This window comes from Alligator mississippiensis, chromosome 1, assembly GCF_030867095.1.
Source record: "Alligator mississippiensis isolate rAllMis1 chromosome 1, rAllMis1, whole genome shotgun sequence".
Classification (NCBI taxonomy): Eukaryota; Metazoa; Chordata; order Crocodylia; family Alligatoridae; genus Alligator; species Alligator mississippiensis.
Window position 1 is genome coordinate 223,562,820 of NC_081824.1, and position 22,452 is coordinate 223,585,271.

Sequence of the window (22,452 nt, forward strand, 5' to 3'; positions counted from 1 at the left end):
TGCCTGTTTTTATGGCTGTAGTCATGACCCTTTTAAATTTGTGGTATTCCACTAGAGGTTTTTTTGCTCTTCAGGGATAATTGCATTGAACATCATTGAGTTCCCATAGCAACAACAACAAAAGCACTTGCTATCCTTCAGGATAAGAGGTATTTTAAACCACCAAGATTGTATCATGTCTTTGCATGGCTGACCTGGTCTTTGATTAACCTGGCTTTTTTTTTTTTTTAAAAAGTGTTTTTGATTAAAAAGTTAATCTTACATTTTATTATTTTATAAGGTTAGAAATAACACACTTACTTACAAACCTGGTTATGAGCACTGGGAATTTGATTCTGCTGTCCAGCTGCAGAACAGAAAGAAACAGCCCAAGGTCTCCCAGGATGCATCAAAACTAAATGCAGGATGGACTCAAAAGACCTATTCACTCTCTTTTCCTACCCAGGCATTGGCTTCCCTGTTGATACTACTCAACAAAGTTCAAATTAGCCACCACTGTGACTAAGAGTTTTTAGTCTAGATTAAATTGAGACATGGGTTTGGGTTCTAGTTTCAAAGCCAAATCCTATCTGACAGTTGAATTCCCAGCAGCGGGGTAACTTTCATTGCCCTTTTTCCACATGTGTTAATGTAAGTGATAGGGTTTTTGGTTGTAGCCATGTTTGTCTAAGGACATAGGCAGGCAAGAGTCTTTGAGTAGATGTGATATCTTTTATTCATTGGTGACATGTAGGGGGTGCATATGGCTGCATGTGCATCCCCTGAGCGTGGCGGTGCACTCCCTGTGAAAAGGCACTGCTGATACTGCTGATGGCGCCTGCTTGCCACCCCCCTCTCATCATCGACACTGCCAACGGCATCTGTGGGCAGTCCACAATCACCATTGGAAGCTGCTGACACTGATGGCGGCATCTGCAGGTGGTTGCTGACCATCAGTCGGCGCTCACCACCATCACCACCCCCCACCCACCTCTGACAGCATTGTGGCTGCCTGTGGGAGCTCCCTGCTTGCCGCTGCCACGCTCCCACCATTGACAGCACTGCCACCTGTGGGAGCTCGCTGTGCCCCGCGATGTTCATGCTTTTATTAAACCAACTGAGTAGTTGGAAAAAAGTTCTTGGCAAGCTTTCGGTCATAGTCACCCTTCTTCAGGCACATCTTTCATTTTGCATGTTGTAATGATTATGATGTAGCAACATACCTGTCCACAGCGTAGATCTCAGGGATGGATGAATTTTTGTGTGTATATTGTGGGACACCACAAAGAAGCCTGATTTTGGCAGGCATAGTTATTTCTGAACATGCGGCCCTTCTAAGTAAAGGGTGGAAGGCCAAATCCACTAATAATTATAAAATTCCATGTTGGTTGATCTTGCAGTGTTTTACTATGTTAAACAGGGTTGTAGATAGCAATATATTTTAAGAGAATCAAAGTAATGTGGGCACTTTGAAAAATATGCCATTAAAATTCAGTAACAACTTTTATAGAAAAGTGTCTCCATGCGAGATTCATTGTTAGCTGTATCTTTCCTTAGAACATTGAAAAGACTCCTACAGCCTTGGCACATTGAAACTTGATGATTCACTGTTATATGCAGCAGTTACAATTCCCAAACCCATCAGCAACTCCAGAACAGAACAGCAGTTCCTTGTCTTGCATGATTGCTAGAGAATCTTCTTTTCAAAGAGGCATTAGTAAGATAATGGTTCATCAAATGAGTTTACCAAATGAGAATCAGGTCTCGAATCAGATATATTACAAATGAGATTGCCTTTAAAGTATAATTAAAATGTGAGGTAGGGGGAGTAAACATTGAAAAAAGTCTGCAGGCATAAATGTATGGCTTTAAAAATAATTTCAACAAAGTTATTCATTATGGCTGATAAGTCTGAAATGTGGATTTAGTTCAGCATTACTTGCATCTGTTTTGTCAGATACAGTAAATTCATCCCAGTGTAATCCCCATAAATTCAGTGGCATTGGACCAGGAGCATATTTAGTCCTTAAAAGTGGATCTTTACACACAGATGGTATCTCCTTAACTTCCCTGGCACATAGAAATTCCCATGTGGGGCAGCTGATCCATCCTGAAGGTATCAAGTCTCCAACGGTGGACAGTATCACCTGATCCAGGGAAAGAAACCCTGCAGTGGAATAAACTTAAGGGATCAAGTATTTCTTGAAACAACTCTTTTGGGACACTTAGGTTGTGTCCAGATGAGCACAGCCATGCGGGATGTTCAGTTATTCTCCGTGCTGCAAGGGAGCAGTGCAGAGGGTTTTTTTGACCCCTCCATATCCAGGGGGCAAAGAAAATCCATGGAGAAAAAAAGCAGACGTGTGGGCAGCGTGTGCCACTCAAAAGTAGAGCCAGGCGAGCCAGAGGCAGGCTCCGCGCAGCAGAATCACCGCTGCTGCAATCCTGGGAGGTTCCCAGGACCCCAGGTAAGGCTGCTGGGGCCAGCCCAGTGCTGGCCAAGCCTCTCCTACTGCCCCGGAGGTAACTTGCTATGCGCCAGAGCACATGTGGCACAGGCATTCCCTGCTAGTTGTCACTGGGGAACGAAACATCCAGCCTACATGTGGACATGGCCGTAGAAGTCAGCTGAGAGTAGCCTCTTTTGTGCTCTGGGAGGAGCTATTGTAGGAAACACTCCTAAACAGTGTCAAGAAATTACTCTCTCCAGATCCTTTCTTGGTGACATATTGGGCCATTTAAAATAACACGTATTTGAAGTCAGCGATTTTCAAACGTAATTGCCTCTTTGATCTTCCTCAGCATTATGCACGTGTTCCCATTACTCCGATCTACAGGCCAGCAGTATTACCTACTTGTAGCGTATTTGTAATCTTATGACTTGGTATTTTTATTCATTCATTCCAAATACTGTGTGGGTCCTTTCCACGCATAATTTATATCTCATTAGGTTCAATTAAATCTCAGTATTTCCAACCCATTCTAAAGTAATTAGATCTTCCTGTGTAGTTTATGCTCTGGTTATTACAATATACCATTCTGCCATGTTCCAGAAATGCGTGTTGTAGTAAGGACAGCTACTATTGCCAGGCATTTTGCTTCACACAATTTTCCTTTATAATCCCCCTGTTGATATCTAGTTCATTATAGTGCCCCTCTTCCAGCATGGCTGTATCTTCTCTATACCTTCCTCCATGATACAGGGTTACTTTTGTTATCCCTAGCAGAAGTCTTTGCTTTGAATGCCACTGACACATTTTGTTTTTCCAGTTCCTGGTTTAAATAATTCTCCAACACTTTTCAGGTGTGCATCTGGAGAAGGGGAAGCCCATATATAAACTGTGGCTTTCTCTTCCTTTGCCTGGTTTTTCATAAAAGTAACCTCCACTTTTCTATATCATCTTCCCCTTTGCATATGGAAACTTTCATATAACTTCTCCCCAGCTGCCACTTCATGTGGGACTGGAAGCATTTCAGAGATCTGTATTGGAGAAGCTCTAGAGATGAGTCTGTTTTCCTAGTAAATTCAATTTAGCCTAGAGGACCTGTTTCCTTCACTTCTGTCTGTCGAGTAGAGAGATGTATCAGAATCGCAGACATCGTGTCAGTACTTGTTAGGAATCTATCTAGATGTCCTCTGAGGACCCACAACTTCACTTCACATTGCACCCAATGGTTCTCAGCTACCACTTACCCAGCTATTGTTCATTTGAACAATGAAATCCCTTATCATCAGGCCCTGTAATTTATTATAGCATCTTTATCTTCTGGTGGCAATTCCTTGCTATATCAACCTTGATCAACCTAATCTATCTCTTCTAGAAGATGGGTTATATCTTAAAGGATTCTCCCCTACAGTCCACTTGGGTCCTTCCTTGCCCATCACATCACCAGATTTTTCAGCTGGAGGACTGAGTGATCCATTTCTGTGACAGGTGTGTTCTACAATGCCCCCTCTTGCTGTTTCAACAGGAGGTTAAAGGATCTGCCCCCACATATTGCATCATAGGAGCAGGGCCTTGCTTTGCATAATGAATAAGCAGTTGTTTCTGAATAACATTTCATATATCTTTATGGTCTAGCAATACATGATTTGCATTATTGCACCAGTGCAGAAAGTAAAGTGAGTTTAAGCACCTTGCAAAATCCACTTCTTTACAGATAAAAGCCTGAATGCTGACGTTATCATGTGCACATTTGAGTAATAATGTGAGTCAGTGAACCAACCCGCACAGCAGCAGAAGTGTTTTCCATTTCACTGCAGTGCTTTGATGGATTTTGTGTCAAAACATAATCTGCGCTGTTGACCTGATCGTGAATAAGGCCTCAATTGTTTTTTTTTCTTCCCCCTTTGTCTGTAAAGTGTTTCCCCAGAGAGGTTAATTGAATGCAATAATTTAAATAGAAGTATTTGTGAAAGAGTATCTATCTGAATTTGCAGTAATATGAAGAACTGTGTTGAGATAATATTAATAAGGAGAGATTTTCTGGTGTCAGGGCTTTATCTTATATTTTTGTAAAATTTCCTGGCATTCAAAATGTGAATGATCTTGGATTGGATTGTATTATAAGCCCAGTTATGAAATGCTAGTTTTGAAGTGCTTAAAAATGTGTCAGCAAGAATGCCATATTTTTCATAAGATTTTTTGGACCCACTCATTTTCATTTGTAAATATTTAAAAACATACCAATAGCCATAAGTTTAAATTTCAGATCAGCAACCTGCATGTCCTGTATAACTGTTCTGGACTCCACTACTGTATGCTTTCTTATGTTAGAGTAGATTCAAAACAGCAAAATCCCTTGTGGACTTCAAGGTATCTCTACCCCCTTCCCAGGTTTATAAAACTCTGCTTGCTGGTTTAAGTGAAATCATTGCCATCATTATTTCTGTCTTTTACTCATATAAAATCAGTCTCTTCAGGAACTGACTACTACTGTAAGTATGATGCTGTTTTGTGTTAGAAGCATGCTACATGTAATGGGTTGATAGCCTGCCTTGCATAGGGCTCTGAAGAGCCATGACAGAGAATAAGAATCCCATTTCATATGGCAAAGAGGAATATTAAAGCAGCTGTTCAAGAGCATGCAAAGCCTTCTCCTAAAACTGCCCATGACATAGGCAAGCCTGTGTTATACATGATGTTGCAAAATACTGATGTGATTTTGCGCTTTGAGATTTTTTTCCTCCCACTAGGGAACCTCAGCCACAAGCTCCTTCTCACTGTGCAGCAGGCTACAGTGATAAATTGATGCTGCGGCAGATTTTTTTTTTTTGCAGTCTTAGCATAAAATGGTCAAATGATGTTCCACTGCAGAATTCAATTTCACAGTTCAGTTGGGTCCTTGATTACACTGCCAAATTCAGATTAATGTGCATTTAACTAACATGGATCAGGGGACTCCTGGCAGAGAGCCAGCAGCAATAGTAGCAACCAAGAGCTGTGTAGAGTTTTATGCCCTGTCCACCTCTGTGCACAGCCAGTGAAATTGATTGATTAAATGAATTCATCGTTATAATTATTTGTAATTGTGCTACATCATGAGCCTGTGTCTAACCACCCCAGCCCCCCTCAGAGAGGTTACACACATTGTCATGAGCTATTTTTGCTGTGTAATAAACTGTGAATTATTTGCTTTCAGAACTGGCTGGAATTGTTTTTTTGCCCTCTCCCATACTTTTGGGGGTTTGAATGTAGGCAAGGATGATAAAACTTTTATTTCACAAGGTAAAGTACCCATTTACTGTAGACACAAGAAGCTAAAAAAGGAACCTATAAATGCAAGTAGGCTTTGTCTTATTAGCTGTTTCTCCATCAAAAAGGAATAATGCTTGCACTTTTCTAAAGCCTCCTATTGAGATAGTTTCCTCTCAGATTGTCTCTGATTTCAAAAGAAAATTAGTGGCTTTTTGACCCTGCAGTTAATTAGTTTGTCACTTTGGAAAATGATTTAAGAATGGTAAATTAAATTAGACTTCTCATTATGTCTTGCTTGAAGGGAGTCCCTTTGAAGACTATGAAGATCATATCCCCATATCAAATAGGATATTTGCTCACCTCATCACAATTGTTTTTCACCTCCTTGGGGCAAAATCTTAGCCTGAACTTCCATGGTTTCTGTTTATTGTTTATTTTATCTATCACAGCAGTCACCCTTTCTACTTACATTAATGTTATTGGTAAGAATTATGATGGTTCTGTGTCATCTTGTAGGAATTATGGGAAGACCCCTACAGCACTATATTGTGAGTACCACGAATGTAAAAAGAATGCAACATTGCCATTTCAAGCCATAAATACTCTATTAGTGCTATTATACTGCTAATTGAACTAGCTCTCCAGTGCAGTGCTCCAGCTACACAGAGACTAGCAGCCAGCAATGGGAGAGAGTGGTCCAACTTGTCCTACATGTGAATGGGATCTACCCATATGAAAGTGTCTGCCTATGCTGTCAGTCTCCCCTCCCCCCACTTCAAGTACTGAGATCCTTTGAGCACAGTGTCACATGGCACCACCCAGTTGGCAAGAGCTTACCATCCACACGACTGGAGAGGGACCAGCCTTCTAGCTTCTAGCCAGCCAAGTCTGTGATATGGGAGGCAAACAATGAATAGACAAGTAACCGGTTGCTGAAATTTAGGATTACAGTCTAGTTCCCATTATTTGCAAGACTTGAACAATTTCTTGTATACTGCAAATGGCTTCCTCTGTACAGGAGTTTACCTCATCTCTTAACAGTTGCAGTATAGGAAGATTGGTATTTAGCCCGGCAGTAAGGCTGGCAATGTTTCAGAGATCACCTGGGTAAGGGATATTATATAACAACTACACACAAAAATAACTTTATATTTAATTCCTCTTGCTTTATGCTTGTAATGTAAGGGAGGTACTGTTCAATACTTCTTTCCAGCTGCTCTAATCCAGGGGTTAGAGAGCATCTGAAGAGGTAAGAGCTGGAGAGAAATAGAAAATTAAGCAATGAAATTATTACAGGAAGTACTAGGTAGTAAAGGGTTTGTTTTCATCTCCCAAAAGTTAGCAAAAATATTTATCCCAGCAATAATAACAGTAAAGCCATGAACCAGGGTATAAGCAGATTGACAGTATTTCACCAAAACCTAAAGTACATACTAGAGAATGCTACAGGGATGATGGATCTTTACTTAGTCTCTCTCCAGCTCCCATCTTTGGTCCATCAGCAACTCTGAGAAAGAACCATGTTGCAAACCAAACAGTGAGATTGTAGTCTGAATGGTAAAAAGTTTTTTCTTTAGCCAAGTGTCCACAAACAGAGGAAGTTAGAAATACCCAATCAAAAGTAAGAGGCTGCTGTGGAGTCAGCTGTACTGTCCAAGGAACTGACATCTGACTTGATGGATAGCATAGGATTTAATGCACTCTTCATATCATTGGCAGCAGATCTGGATGGACTGCAGCATTTTAACAAACCTATTTTCACTTTTGCAGGTGGATTATGATCGCGCACAGATGGTAGTTAGCCCACCGCTATCTGGATCAGATACCTACCCCAGAGGCCCAACAAAGCTACCTCAAAATCAGAGCAAAGTTAGTTATACAAGCCCTGGCTACCAGTACCCTTCAGTCTACCACAAAGCTGTTCATTATCACCAGCCTTCATTCCAGTCAAGCTCCCATTATATCTCCACGGCTTCTTACCCAAGCTCCCCAAGCATCACATCAAGTGCTTATCCACCACCCAGCTGGGTTTCATCGTCAGATCAGCAACCCTCCAGGGTGTCTCATGAACAGTTCAGAGCTGCCCTGCAGCTAGTTGTCAGCCCTGGTGACCCTAGGGAATACTTGGACAACTTTATCAAAATAGGAGAAGGTTCCACTGGAATAGTTTGCATTGCCACTGAGAAGCACACAGGAAAGCAAGTTGCAGTGAAGAAAATGGATCTCAGGAAACAGCAGAGAAGGGAACTACTCTTCAATGAGGTAAATCATTTTGGGTGGGGATGCAAGGTTATGGGTTACGAATCACAAACAGACACAAAATGGCAACCTACATGGGCTCAACATAGAGCAGCAGCCTTCCAAGATAGGGGGTGTGAGTTCAATTTGCATTTGTGGTGAGTGAACGTTTTCAGTGTATAGAAATTCAGACTAAATGAGCTAATAGTCCCATCTGGCCTCTAGACATATGAATTTATGAAAATTCCTTCAGTAATCAAATGCAAAATCAATCAGTTGAGTCACATAGGACATTAAAGCTGAGCAGGCTTTGGCCCAATGAGCAGTGAGTAGTAGAATTGAACCAAGAGCTTCCCATCATGGTGGGCTTTGTGATATCCGTGCCTGTTGGTGGGTCTTGTTCACCCCGATACAAGGGCTAAATCATTTCCCTGGGAATGTGGAAGGCCCCAAAAGTCTCCCCTGGTGAGAGTAGAGCATGTAATCAAGACAGGAAAGAGAACACATGTAGAAGGACTCTGTCTTCCATCTACAACACTAGACTGTACTCTCTTAAGCTTGGAGAGTGGGAAAAGAAGAGGTGGGAATTTGCTCTGTACTCAAAGTAGATTCATTGGCTCAAGACAATATCAGGAGACACCTCTCTGTACTTCAGACCATCTCCTTCCAAGCTCTGTAGTAGTGGCCATAGAGAAATTTGCATCCACTGTTGCAGGCTGAGGCTGAGAATCCCAAAAACATTTTCCTGAGTACTTGGGCTGTTCAGTCAGCTTATGATCTACATGAATAAGTGACCTTAATTTCCAAGTGAGTTTACCCAAAGACTGATTTCACTGGTGGTGTTGACTAAGGAAGTTTCACAGTTCCTTTATTTGCAACAGTGCAATAGGAATATTATGCTGGTGTAACTTGCTGTCTCACGAAGCTGCAGTCTTTTCTGTACTGTAGCCTTTATATTCAGGTACCTCCCACTGAAGTCAGTAGGAATTTCACAAATAAAGACGATGTGCAATCCACATAAAATGTAAGCAGGAGGGAGTTTTAGACCTCCTATCCAATTGAAATGGTAATTAAATATATTTAAAGGGCAAGATATGGGCACTGCAAGGAAATGATTAGTCAGAGACATAGAAACAGGCATCTCACAACAAATTTTAAAGGAAAAAATAATATAGAACTGTAAATGATTTGAAGTTCTTTAAGAGGTTAACACAGTACCCATCCATGTGTCCCCATTAAAAATCAGTCCATATCCTATGATGTTTTAGATGCTATGGTAGTAGGTCCCTTAGAAATTTGACAAGTAATATAAACCAGATCCTGCAGATCTCATGCATTTGTGACTCTCATTGACTTCAAGGAGTTGCATGTGTGCCCTGGCCTTCTCTAACTGAAGTGAATAAGATGCTTTTAACATGTATCAAATAAGCCATCTTACCTTAAATGGATCATAGAACCTAGTTTTTAATAAATAAAGATAGGTGGATCCATTCTACTACTACACATTAGATTTACTACTATAATAGGCCTCATGGGCTGCATCCACACATGGTATGGACATTTGGTTCCCTGGGGACAGCAGGCAGTGGCGCACCTTGCACCACAGCTACTTGTCCCTGGGGACTGTGCATGCCACATGCACTCTGGCACGTGACAAATTACCCTAGGAGTGGTAGGGGAGGCTGGAGCCAGACTGTGCTATCCTACCGGTCGGACCTTGCTGGCAGCTGCAGCGTAGCTCCAGGTGGCCCGGGTCCACTTTTGAATGGCATGCACTGCCCCCATGTCCGCTGCTCCTCTTTTTTTTTCAGCAGGTTTTTTTCACCCCTGGATATCCAGTGCTCAAAAAAACCCTCCGTGCTGCTCCCTTGCAGCTCAGAGAACACCTGAACATGTGGTATGTGGCACTGCAGACATGTCTGTGGTGCCACGTACTGTACGGCCATGCTTCTCTGGTTGCAGTCATGAAGTTAACTGTGTCAATACTATTTCTCATTTACAGTAACTATCTGGCATTTTATAAGTGTAGCTCTAATCATCATTTCTATTAGTTTTCCAGTAAAACATTCAAGTTTGATCAAAGGCTGAAAGAAATCCAATCTAACCTTCTTCAGAAAAGTTTTAAACTTGTAAACAATTAACAACAAAATGCAAAAATAAGTCACCAGGTGAAGTATTCCTTTTTCAGAGCTGGTATCAGAATTGTTTAAGTACAAGAATCCTTATTAGCTACTAGAATCATGGCTTCCCAAGGGAGACAACCCAACTCATTGTGGAGTTTTTAAGAGCAGCTGAATAGGAAAGGTTAAGATGGGCAGTGAGCCTAAGATTTGGGGCTATATCCTCCATTGGGTTGGTGGAAGGAATATAGAGGGGTCCAGTTACAGGTCCTCTTTTGCCATCCAGTTGTGGAGCTGCTGAAGTATAACTTTGACTTGATCTGTCTATGTAAAGACTTAAGTTGACCTTACATTAGCAGAAGATTAGTGGCATGAAGCTGATATGAGAAAGCTGGATAAAATCTTGATTTATCTCCCACATAGAGTAGGTATAGACAATGTAATCCCTTATCCAAGAGCAGTAGGGAAACTGGAAGGAGATTGTGGTTTTTGGGCCTAGCACAATCTCCCTTCAGCTTCTGTGCTCAGGTAGCAAACATCACTGTTTGGCCACTAACTTGCGTAGCATAACCTCTTGTCACCCTAGTTCAGTCAAGGGTGCATCCATTTCCCACTTAGTTCTTCTTCATCCTGTCCAGCTGAGCCAGAAGAGGCATACATAGCAGTTTTGAGGCACCTGCTGTTCTACCTGGCTTGGTACCTATGATGCGGGAAGCAGCACAGTCGTATAAAGTGGAAGTGGGTGGGGAACACAGGCAGGGGGTCACAGGCAAGCCATACATCATTACTTAACTTCTGAATTCTCTGCACAATGATATTCGCTAAACCATGAAGGAAGGCTTTGATTGATTGATTGGCTTATTAAGTTGATAAGATCTCTGCTGTACTGAATAGAAAAGCAACAGGCAAAGAAAGCAATGAAATAAGCATTTCTGGCTTTATATCCAAAAGAAAAGCTATTATCTACCAAATGTAATTTAGAAGTTAAACATCCTCCCTCACTCTTAATTTATTTACCACAAGCATGGTTTTATGAAACTATATTGTTTCAGTTATATAAGCGAGCATATGTTTATAGCAATGGTGTTGCTCACAAATATAGTATTTATTGAGGGTAAAAGTTAAAAAGAGAAGAAAAAGTAAAAGAAGAATCAAATGTTTCAAGCAATGTGAGAATCAAGTGATACCTCTGGTCACTCACCCACAGTGGTTTTTTGGTTTGTTTTTTGGTTTGTTTGTTTGTTTTTGCATAGGTTGTGATAATGAGGGATTACCATCATGAAAATGTGGTTGATATGTACAACAGTTACCTTGTTGGTGATGAGCTGTGGGTTGTGATGGAGTTTCTAGAAGGTGGAGCTTTGACAGACATTGTGACTCACACAAGGTATGTTTGGTTAGCTTTACCTGATCATTGTTTCATTGTTCAATGTACTTATAGCACAATATGGTAAATAAAACCTGTGCTTGAACTGGAACAAGATGGCTTTTTGCTTCCACTTGATGGCCCTGCCAGTTGGAAAAAAGACTGCAAGAGGTGCAGGGAAGCTGACTGGGATTCTGAAATCTATCCCTCACTATATGCAGTGGATGGCTGTGTGAAAAGTGATGAGTGGTTTTAACATAATTTGGTGTTTTCAACATGCAGGCCTATGAAGTATCATCATTATTTTTTTGCAGCTGATAAAATGCAAAAACTCTAAAAACCTTACTGGAAATTAATCTTTTAAAAAATCTCCCTGTAATCAAAGGCAGTTTTTTAAACCAATTCTATTTGAAAATGCCCAGCTAATCTCACTACACAGCAAATCCATTCTTCTGTCTTTCTATTGTTCAGATATCTTTAAGGATGAATGGAAAGACCTACACCAACCACTCAGAACAGAGTTTAGGGTCCTGTGTTGCTCCTGTAGCAACTATATAGCATAGAATTTCAGCAAACCAGAATCATTATACTTCTTGAACAGCAATGAGTGATGTCTCGTCAGTCATGCTAAGGGAAACATTGAAATGTTACCTTAGATTTTAGCAGACAGGTAATGGAGGGGATGATTGTAGCATTTTTAAGTTCACATTTTGTTAGGATCAAATTCAGTCCATTTCCTCTGGTTCTCGTGTACCTGTCTCATCCATACTTTTACTGCTGCATTGGCTCTACTTGAGTGAAATCCTGGCTTTGTTGAAACCAGGGGCAAAACTATCATTGATTTGGTAGTACTAAAATTTTACCTCAGAGCCAGAGCAATGTGAGGGAAGGCAGGAGGTGTTTGTATACCACTTGAACAATGGTGAGAGAAGCTATTATGCCTGAATCATTCAGAAGTAATGCCTTCAGCAATGCTAGGGAAGCATCTACTCCTTGGCAGTCTACTCTTACAAGAATTGTGTGTTTTCCTTGACAACACCCAATATCTTGTTTGTTACATTTCAACTGGCATTAATATCTCTTCCTCCCACTTGCATCATGGAGTGCTGCCTACATTTAGGCTACCTACTGTTTGAGCAAACTGGGAAGGAAATTGGTCCCTGAACCTCTTAACCCACAATGTGCCTATGTTGGAACAACCTTGTTTTGTTCTTTAACCTATATAGCCTACCTCTGCTAATTCAACTCTAATGCAGAGTGGCTCATAGGAATTGGCCAACTGGATCAGAGCATGTTTCCATTGTGTTCTTCACCCCCTGGAACTGATAATGTGGTGGCAAACCCTGAATGTTATGGTTTAACTGCCAAAAGAAAATGAAACAGATGAAATCATAGTTTCTCACTGTTTGGAATTGCTTCTCCAGGCACAACAAGGCAGGGCCTTAGCTATAAACAAAAGTTGCAGTTATTTAGCTGCACCAGTATACTTAAAGGATACTTAAATTTTTTCTTGCATGGAAATAGTTGTATTAATATAAATGCACTTTCCTTGGTACAGCCTCTTCCATTCAGGAAGGGAAATAAATGCATTTGAAAGAGTCTGCTGGTACAGCTGCCCAACCCCTTGACTGAGAGACACTTTCTTTCAATAAAAGAGCTTTATTCTGATGTAGGTTTTAACTAGTTCTCTGGGTAAAATAAGCTACACCAGGTACTTTGATGTGCTAGTTAGAATTATGCTTTTCTTTCATACAGACAGTCAACATAGCTATGCTGGCGAAACAAGGGTTAAACCTAAAATATACTAGTGTAAGCATCTTTATATCAGTATATGTGGTCACGCTAGGGGTTGTATGATAATTTTAGTAAGAATAGATACAGTTAAATCAGTAAATAAACTGGATGCACATAGGTCTTACCCTGTCTTCCAACTTCTCTTCTTCTGAGCAGATCTATGTCATGCTTTTTCCCTCTTTGCCACCCATTTTTATCCCAGCATCCACTGAGAAAAGTAGCCAGGAAAGGTATGTTCTTCATTTAACCAGGAAAAATGCTTTCTTCTTGAATCAAAAGTCATCATCTAACACATCTGTGTGTGAAAAATTTATCTAAACAAGAAGAAAAGACTCCTGCTTACTCAAGAACGCCCATTCATACATGGACATTTGTCATCTGGCAATTTATTGACAAGATCAGGTCACAGTTAAAACAGAAGTTGTAAAATACATCCTCAGTTTTTAAGTCCTGTCTTAACTGATAAGCTAAAATAAATCACAGCATTGTAAGTTATCTGTTAACTAGTGTGACCCAACACACCATAATCACTGTGTCAGATATTTTAGACAAGAGTTTAATGGCAAAGAGATGCTCACTCTCTCTCTCTCTTCCTTATGGCATCAGATATTAACTTCCAAATCCATGAGCCACTGTCTGGTATTACCGCTCAATGTATGGATTCTGTCTACCCTGTCTGGGCATTTGTAAAGATTAGAGCTGTTTATTGGACACCACATTCACACAGGAAGTTGTCCAAGATGTTCATATTGTGAAGTGTTGTTTTGAAGTGTCCATATCCAGATCTCAGTCTGTTCAGCTTGACCCACACTTTTCTGTCAAGGTTGTACCCAACAAAGAACTCAACTGGTGTTGGTATAAAACTCTGTAGAAATATATCTGACCTTTCCCACTGGTCAGCCCACTCCATTGCTGCCCATATGTTTGGTTTAGTATCTCCAATCTCTTGAAGGAGCTTGTGGGCTTAATGTACAAACGGTTTATGACTTTTGAGCCTCTTAAGCCTCTATCACTAAAAACTATTTAAGAGCTGTCATAATTTTTATTCACCAAAATCATTCCTTAATCTTCTTCTTGAACATGTTATGACCTTCCTTCAAATATTTTGCTGAAATGTTGCAAAATTTGCATAGTAGAGTTAAAGCAGAAATCGCCTTGGACCTTTTTAATGTTAATGTAATAGAGAAAGTTTGGGCTGGCCTGGCAGAATAAGTGCCTTTTACTGGCTCGACTAGAAAGCAAGGTGAGTAGTAATTCAGAACTGAAATATGGATTGTTTTTCACATCTCTCATTGAATGACCGCTACAGGATGTTCAGTGAATGAAGGCTGCTGTGATTTAGCACACGTCAGAATGCCTTACAGCTCATTAACTCCCTCCCGTTTCAATGCCAGAACCACAGTATAATGATGCGACAGACTTATTTTTCCAGAAGTTTTTTTTTTTTTTTGTAAATGATGACTAGATAACTGTATCTTATCATTTCTTTTATGGGGTGCTTTTGAAATTCATTTTTAATGTTTCTTTGTATTATACATAATAGCAAAGGAAATAGTTTTGAAGGATTACACATAGGGCATGAATCCACAAATTTCCTCTGAAATTCAAGTATCATTTCCCTTCCTCATTCCTTTCATGATTCCTTTCCCACAGTGATTTATCCTTCTTGGCAACTAGTGAACTCACGGTAGATGACTCTGAAGAGTCAGAAATTGACTAACTGTAACATGTTACATTGTACTATTCATTGGGTATAATTAATGCTGTACATGTACTAATCAAAACCTGGTTCTCAAAACTTTTCCTCACACCTGACCTTTGCAGAAGGATACCCACTCCGTTATCTAAAGAAATAAAAGTGCAAATGTACCCTGGAAAAGAACTATCCAAACGACCTCATGGTGTTCCACATTCGTCATGAGTCAGCAATTTGTGGATAGAATGTGTTCAATTTACAAGTAAAAGACTCTGTGCCCTGCTAGCTCAGCCTGAGATCTGAGTCTCGAACTATTTCTCACCCACATATTATCACCAGTAACAAATATTCTGTTGGTCAAACTGTGCCCTCAATTACACTTGTGCAATCCCATTAATTTGATGTCCTGCAATAAGCACTTGGTGATACTTCTGCAACCTCTTTGTCTTAAATGCATTTACCACAAGTTCCAATTGGGTAAAGCTGTCTGGAATTCAGTAAACACTTCTGTTGAAGATGCACAAAAAAGAATAGAATCCAGATTACTTTCTTATCCATGTTGCAAACAGAGATAAAAGCATATATTATACTGAAGTCCAGGGATATCACTTTGACAGTGCACAGGGCACAGTTCTATTGAGCAAAAGCATAATACTTTTACACAGTTACTTTTCAAACAAGAACTATACCTTAGAGGCACAGGGAAGACCTGGCAAGGACAACAGGTCTTGAACAGCACTAAGAAGAATGAGAAGTTCCCAGGGAGAAACATTTGAACCCTTTTCCTCAGAATGACTTGATTACACTCTATTAATTTCCATGTATTGATTTGGATGGGCCTGTCTCATGTCCTACTGAGGATCAAGCCTATTGTCTTTATCTGTTTCTTCGGTGTCTTATTCTTGCCTTAAGTTGATGTTTGCTCTCACCACTGGACACCTTATTTTTAGGATGAACGAAGAGCAGATAGCTACAGTTTGTTTATCTGTACTGAAAGCGCTGTCCTACCTGCATAATCAAGGCGTTATTCATCGTGATATCAAAAGTGACTCCATACTTCTTACAAGCGACGGAAGGGTGAGTGCCTAGCATTTCCCCTTGTACTTCATCTCTGACTGGGAGGATCATAATAGACAGGGAAAGTGATAATACAGACAGTGAAACCATCATGTCAAGCATGGATGGCCAACCTGCAACAGACATTCCACGAGCGTCATGGGGAGCCTCTGCATGTGGCATGCGACAGGTCAGAGAGGGAACACAGAGGAGAAAGCACAGGTGGGGGATTGGAGTGGTACTCAGGGAGGGTACAGGCTTAATTTGTCTCATATCTGCCAAGAAATTTGCCCCCCCCCCATTAATGTTAAGAGTTTAATTAAAAACCTATATAGTGCTGCAGTCCACAGCTGTTGAAGGCTAGAGCCATTTATGCTTCTACTTGCTGTAGACCTGTAGGACCTACATGTTCTTCATGCAAGAATGAACGGTTTTCCATACAAAATCAAAAGGATGGCATTTACTTGATAATTTGATATCTATGTACAATGCATAGAGTTCCAGGAAGCATGTGGCCTCTGGTGAATGAGAGAGACAAAGCTGAAACTCGATATCTGAGGAAGCCAGATCATAGCAACCATCAGGAGTTCATTTTTTTTTATATAAACACCTCCTGATGAGGATGATTATTAAACTGATGCACAGTTGTGATGGAAAGGTATAGCCAAGCACAAACTGCATAGTGTGCTATTTCAGAAACCTTGATTAATGGACATGAATGCTGTACTGCAATTAAACCATGCAGCACTGTTTCAGCTGCACCAATGCCTGCTGTCAACAAGGGGTGTTTTTTTTCTAGCCTGGAGAAAGGTTGTGATAGGGATTACCAGACCCAGAAAAGAAATGAATAATGCTCTTGGCAGCAGTAACCAGTCGCCATTTTTCAGATGTATTATTGTCAGTGTGGAGGAGGAAATGTACAATACAGGGTAGCTGTTTCCTGTCCCTCTCCCTGCCTGGTCAGCTACCCCCTTCCTACTTTTTTCAGTGCCATGCAGTTTTCTGGGAGGGGGAACATTGGGAAGACAAACATTATCTGTAGTTCTCTGTCCCCATCTCACAGCTCCTCCACATCACTGTTATGGCTTTGTTTACCATCCCTTGGGTAGGGGATCATTTGGTCTGTAGCATATAAAATAACAAAGATTTCTTGATCCCTCTGTAATGGAAGACATTCTGGGCACTAGTCAGGCAATGGAAATGATAACTTACCCTGTACTGCAAATTGTAGATGGACCAATGTATCTAGTTTATTATGATATATTATGTATATCACAGTAGTGCCTGGAAGCTTCACACCAAGATGGCGTCCCCATTGGGCTAGGTGGTCTATATTAAGAGTGAGTTCCTACTTAAATGTAATGTAATATTCAAGTTTAGGAATAGACAGGAAGAAAGGCATATTATCATCTCCATTGTATGCATGAATAACTGATGCACAGACCTAAAGTGGTCAACTGGATTTCTGAATGGAACTTAGGCAGAATTTTGACATAGCAGGTATAAAAAACAATCCAGGGGAGGCAACTAAATTCATCACACACCTTTATTTCAATCTAACAGATCTCTACATTCTTCGACTTAGGTTTCTGAGACTGCTCAGAAGTGATCCAATTCATGCAGTTAGGTACCTAGACCCACCCCCCAAGCTCTACTGCAGACTACATCAGAACTGGGGGGGGGGGAGCCTTCATTACTAGGCTACCTTTTGTTTCCTCTGCTTCTGCCCCTGTGGTTCTGTCCACCTACAACAGACTGGTGTCTGTCCCTTAGCCTGATGGTTAAGTCAATCTCCTTAGAAATGGGAGAGATGGGTGGGTTTAAATCCTTTTGCTCCAAGGAGGACCTAAAACCCTACTTTTAGGTGCTGTAATCACTAGGCGTGGCTTAACATGTGCTCCAGGATGGGGGAAAGAGGGGACACTTTAATTAGAGAGGCTCTCGGGAGCCACTCTAATTTAAGCACCCGCAACGTCTCATGTATTCAGCATCCCACGTTTCAAAATGGCAGCAGGGCACTTAACCAAAGCTCATTTAACAAGCTTTAGTTAAAGCACCTCTGCCACCATTTTGAAGCGTGCAGATGCTGAATACATGTGATGCCAAGGCTGCGGAAGCGGGCGCCGGGCACATGTGTACGTCCCCTCTATTAGCATGTAAAGTAGGCACCATCAGTATCACCTATGTTTACATGTAAGTATGGCTGCAGATGCTGCACTTCATACTGAAATTAGTGCTTTTGGTGTGCATTAGGTGGATGCTCTGGATCCCAAATGGATTCATAGATTCATAGATGTTAGGGTCGGAAGGGACCTCAATAGATCATCAAGTCCGACCCCCTGCATAAGCAGGAAAGAGTGCTGGGTCTAAATGACCCCAGCTAGATACTCGTCTAACCTCCTCTTGAAGACCCCCAGGGTAGGGGAGAGCACCACCTCCCTTGGGAGCCCGTTCCAGACCTTGGCCACTCGAACTGTGAAGAAGTTCTTCCTAATGTCCAGTCTAAATCTGCTCTCTGCTAGCTTGTGGCCATTGTTTCTTGTAACCCCCGGGGGCGCCTTGGTGAATAAATCCTCACCAATTCCCTTCTGTGCCCCCGTGATGAACTTATAGGCAGCCACAAGGTCGCCTCTCAACCTTCTCTTGCGGAGGCTGAAAAGGTCCAGTTTCTCTAGTCTCTCCTCGTAGGGCTTGGTCTGCAGGCCCTTGACCATACGAGTTGCCCTTCGCTGTACCCTCTCCAGGTTATCCGCATCCTTCTTGAAGTGTGGCGCCCAGAATTGCACGCAGTACTCCAACTGCGGTCTGACCAGCGCCCGATAGAGGGGAAGTATCACCTCTTGGGATCTGTTCGTTATGCATCTGCTGATGCACGATAAAGTGCCATTGGCTTTTCTGATGGCTTCGTCACACTGCCGGCTCATGTTCAACTTGGAGTCCACTAGGACTCCAAGATCCCTTTCCACCTCTGTGCCACCCAGCAGGTCATTCCCTAGGCTGTAGGTGTGCTGGACATTTTTCCTCCCTAGGTGCAGCACTTTGCATTTCTCCTTGTTGAACTGCATCCTGTTGTTTTCTGCCCACTTGTCCAACCTATCCAGGTCTGCCTGCAGCTGTTCCCTGCCCTCCAGCGTGTCCACTTCTCCCCATAGCTTTGTGTCATCTGCAAACTTGGACAGAGTACATTTCACTCCCACGTCCAAGTCGCTGATGAAGACATTAAAGAGTATCGGTCCAAGGACCGAGCCCTGCGGGACCCCACTGCCCACACCCTTCCAGGTCGAGACCGACCCATCTACCACGACTCTTTGGGTGCGACCCTCTAGCCAATTCGCCACCCACCGGACTGTGCAGTCATCCATATCACAGCTTCTTAATTTGTTCACCAGTAAGGGGTGGGATACCGTATCGAAGGCCTTCCTGAAGTCCAGGTATACGACATCCACCCCTCCTCCTGTGTCCAGGCGTTTCGTAACCTGGTCATAGAAAGAGACTAGGTTGGTCAGGCACAATCTGCCCGCCACAAACCCATGCTGGTTTCCCCTCAGCATAATTTGTCCTGCCGGGCTCTCACAAATGTGAGCCTTGATAATTTTTTCAAATACTTTACCAAGGATGGAGGTGAGACTGACCGGCCTATAGTTGCCCGGGTCCTCCTTCCTCCCCTTTTTGAAAATGGGGACCACGTTAGCCCTTTTCCAGTCCTCCGGGACTTGGCCTGTGCGCCACGAGCATTCGAATATTCCCGCCAGTGGCTCTGCAATGACGTCGGCCAGTGCCTTCAGCACCCTCGGATGGAGCCCATCCGGGCCTGCCGACTTAAAGGCATCCAGTTCTTCCAAGTGACTCTGCACCACCTCAGGATCTACGCATGGAAGTCTGGCGCCTTGCTGCTGCCTCTCTACAACCCCAGTGAGAGACTTGTCGTGCCCCTCGCTTAGGAACACTGAGGCAAAGAACTCGTTGAGGAGTTCAGCCTTGTCCCCCCTATCTGTCACCAATTGCTTCTGCCCATTTAGCAGGGGTCCTATTCCTCCCTGGGCCTTCCTTTTACTCCCTATGTATCTAAAAAACAATTTATTGTTGTCCTTTACTTGGGTTGCCATCCTCAGCTCCATGGTAGCTTTGGCTTTACTTGGGTTGCCATCCTCAGCTCCATGGTAGCTTTGGCTTTACTTGAGTTGCCATCCTCAGCTCCATGGTAGCTTTGGCTTTACTTGGGTTGCCATCCTCAGCTCCATGGTAGCTTTGGCTGGTGATACCTATAATGTTTGGGTATACCCTGGGCCTGTGTTGCCTACCTCTAAGGGCCTCAGTGCTCCGATTTGCCTGTAGGAAGCACTTAGTTCTCCCCACTGACTTCATAGAGAACTTAGGGACCTGATCCTAGGATCACCTTATGGGACAAGGCGCCTAGAATCCTAAATATTGGTGCCCACCAGGAAAATCTGTATCTGTTGTATCTTGGCCAAGATTCTAGGAAGTCTAAGGCAGGACTAGGAATCAAACATAGATCTCCTGATTCTAAAAGTCCAAATACCCATTGACTTTGGTACATCCTGGATTTCACCCCTAAGCTAATGCTCTATTCAAAGACTGTCTCTTCTGCTTTGCTTCTTCTTACAGACTTCACATACCAGGAGGCATCCAGGGAAAGAAAACTCCATATGTGTGGAAGTTGTTCAGTCACATCTAGAGTAGTGCTGCTGAAATAACATCTGATTGGGTTTCAGTCTCTGCATACAATGCCTCATTATACTCATTACTCCAGTACTTATTATCTGCAATGCAGATTTCTTTGTGGATATGTTGTGCAATTATCTTTTTTTAGAAAATTGTCTTCTTTGATGTACTTGGATGAGCAATGGATATGCAGAACCTCTTATGAACCTACAAAAGAGAAAGCGGCTCAGCTTCCAAAATATGCGTTAGTTCTTCTGTTTTTCATGCTGTAAACTGAAAAATATGTTTGGCTTGGAGAACTAGGATATTATTTGCTTTGTTTTATAAATACCAACAATTATTGCTAAATTCTGACTTTAAAAAAAAACTGCCTTCAATGAAAACTAACGTCTGCACTGAAGCCAAAAGAAAACAAATCAATGCTGATAATAAAATGCTGGTCTAAACAATGCAGCAATTTATTTAGTTTCCTCTTTAATGCCTTATATAGCTATTTGGGCTCATGCCTTGTCCCCAGACAGCAGGCTGGCATAGTGAATGAGTTGATAGCCTGATAGGCAAAGTATTCCATCTTGAACAATGCCAAAGGTAGATCTTTCCACTGCTCATCCTGGCAGTGCTATCGCATTGCACAATGCACAGCAATAAATGATCTCTTAATGGACAATGGCTTCCATAAAAATTGTCTTCTGCCACCAATATCTTCAAACTATTCATGCATGTAAACTTTAAGGAGTCAATCTTACTAACAGGTGTTATTGAATAAGCAGTTTTATATTCACGAAAACAGCATTCCTTGTAAACAAAGGCAATATAAACCCAAGAGTTTAATGTTGCAGAACACACATGTGCAAGCTTGTATATTTTATCACTTCATCATTTTTCAGAAATGTTTTTTGTTTTTTTTAATGTACTGCTTTTGCTACACACGTCATAAATACAAGGCTCATTTACTTCTGGGTCAAATATAAGGCAGCAAAGTCATACCTTTCAATATAGAAAGCTCCAAGAGTAAAGAAGTTATGCTGAAAACTTTGCAGAATTAATCCCTCATAGAAATTTCACATGCGTTGGGCCAAGGGTGTGGCTAAATATGGACATAGCAGGAGGTTTGACTCTAGTCAAGGGGTCGCAGCAGGCAGCCACAATATAACATGTTTGTGGGAGTGTGGGAGAAATCGTGAATAAATGTAACTGCAGCCATATTTAGGGTAGCTTTTCATATCTGACCCAGCCAGTGCAGAACATAAGGCTTTTAGCCAGGCAACCAGGTAAGGAGCTAGAGTTTCCAGTGTAGGGATGAGGGAGAATGGGGTATGCTGAGGACAGTTCGGTTCAAACCAGGGTATTCTCTTACATAAGGGGTGGGCAATTATTTGGGCCTGTGGGCCACATGGGGAGTTTTGCTGAGCTGTCGCAGACTGCGTCAGCACCTCTCCCCACCCCCACCCCCGGCACAACAACTCAGCAAATGTGGGAAGGGGCTGCAGGGGGCAGGGAGTGGTATACAGGAGCAGGGTAGGCGAGGCTGGGGCAGAACTGTGATACTCTCTTGCACATCTATGCCCATTGAACTGGGGCTCTCCCCTCTCCCCAGCCTTGTGCTGTTATAGCCCTGTGATCGCAGGGTCTCCATGGAGATCAGCCAAGAGCTGTGCGGGCAGGCAGGCAGGGTGCTGCATCTGGGGCCGGGGCCAGGATCTTGTGGCAGTGACAGTGCAGGGCTGGGGCCAGAGCAGAGCTGCAATCCACTCCCTGCACACCCCTGTCCACACTCTCACTGCCCCAAGATCCTGGGGTCTCCCCATTCCTCTTCACTGC

General features: G+C 42.2%; 1 protein-coding gene across 1 annotated transcript in view; it reads left to right on the forward strand.

Annotated features, from left to right (window-relative positions):
- PAK5 (p21 (RAC1) activated kinase 5) overlaps positions 1 to 22,452 on the forward strand; it is a 264,366-nt gene that overhangs the window by 231,357 nt on the left and 10,557 nt on the right. Inside the window, exons 4-6 of the mRNA XM_014595094.3 lie at positions 7,449 to 7,940; positions 11,290 to 11,423; positions 15,843 to 15,969. Coding sequence (XP_014450580.2) covers positions 7,449 to 7,940; positions 11,290 to 11,423; positions 15,843 to 15,969 — 753 coding nt within the window. The remainder of the gene's footprint in view (positions 1 to 7,448; positions 7,941 to 11,289; positions 11,424 to 15,842; positions 15,970 to 22,452) is intronic.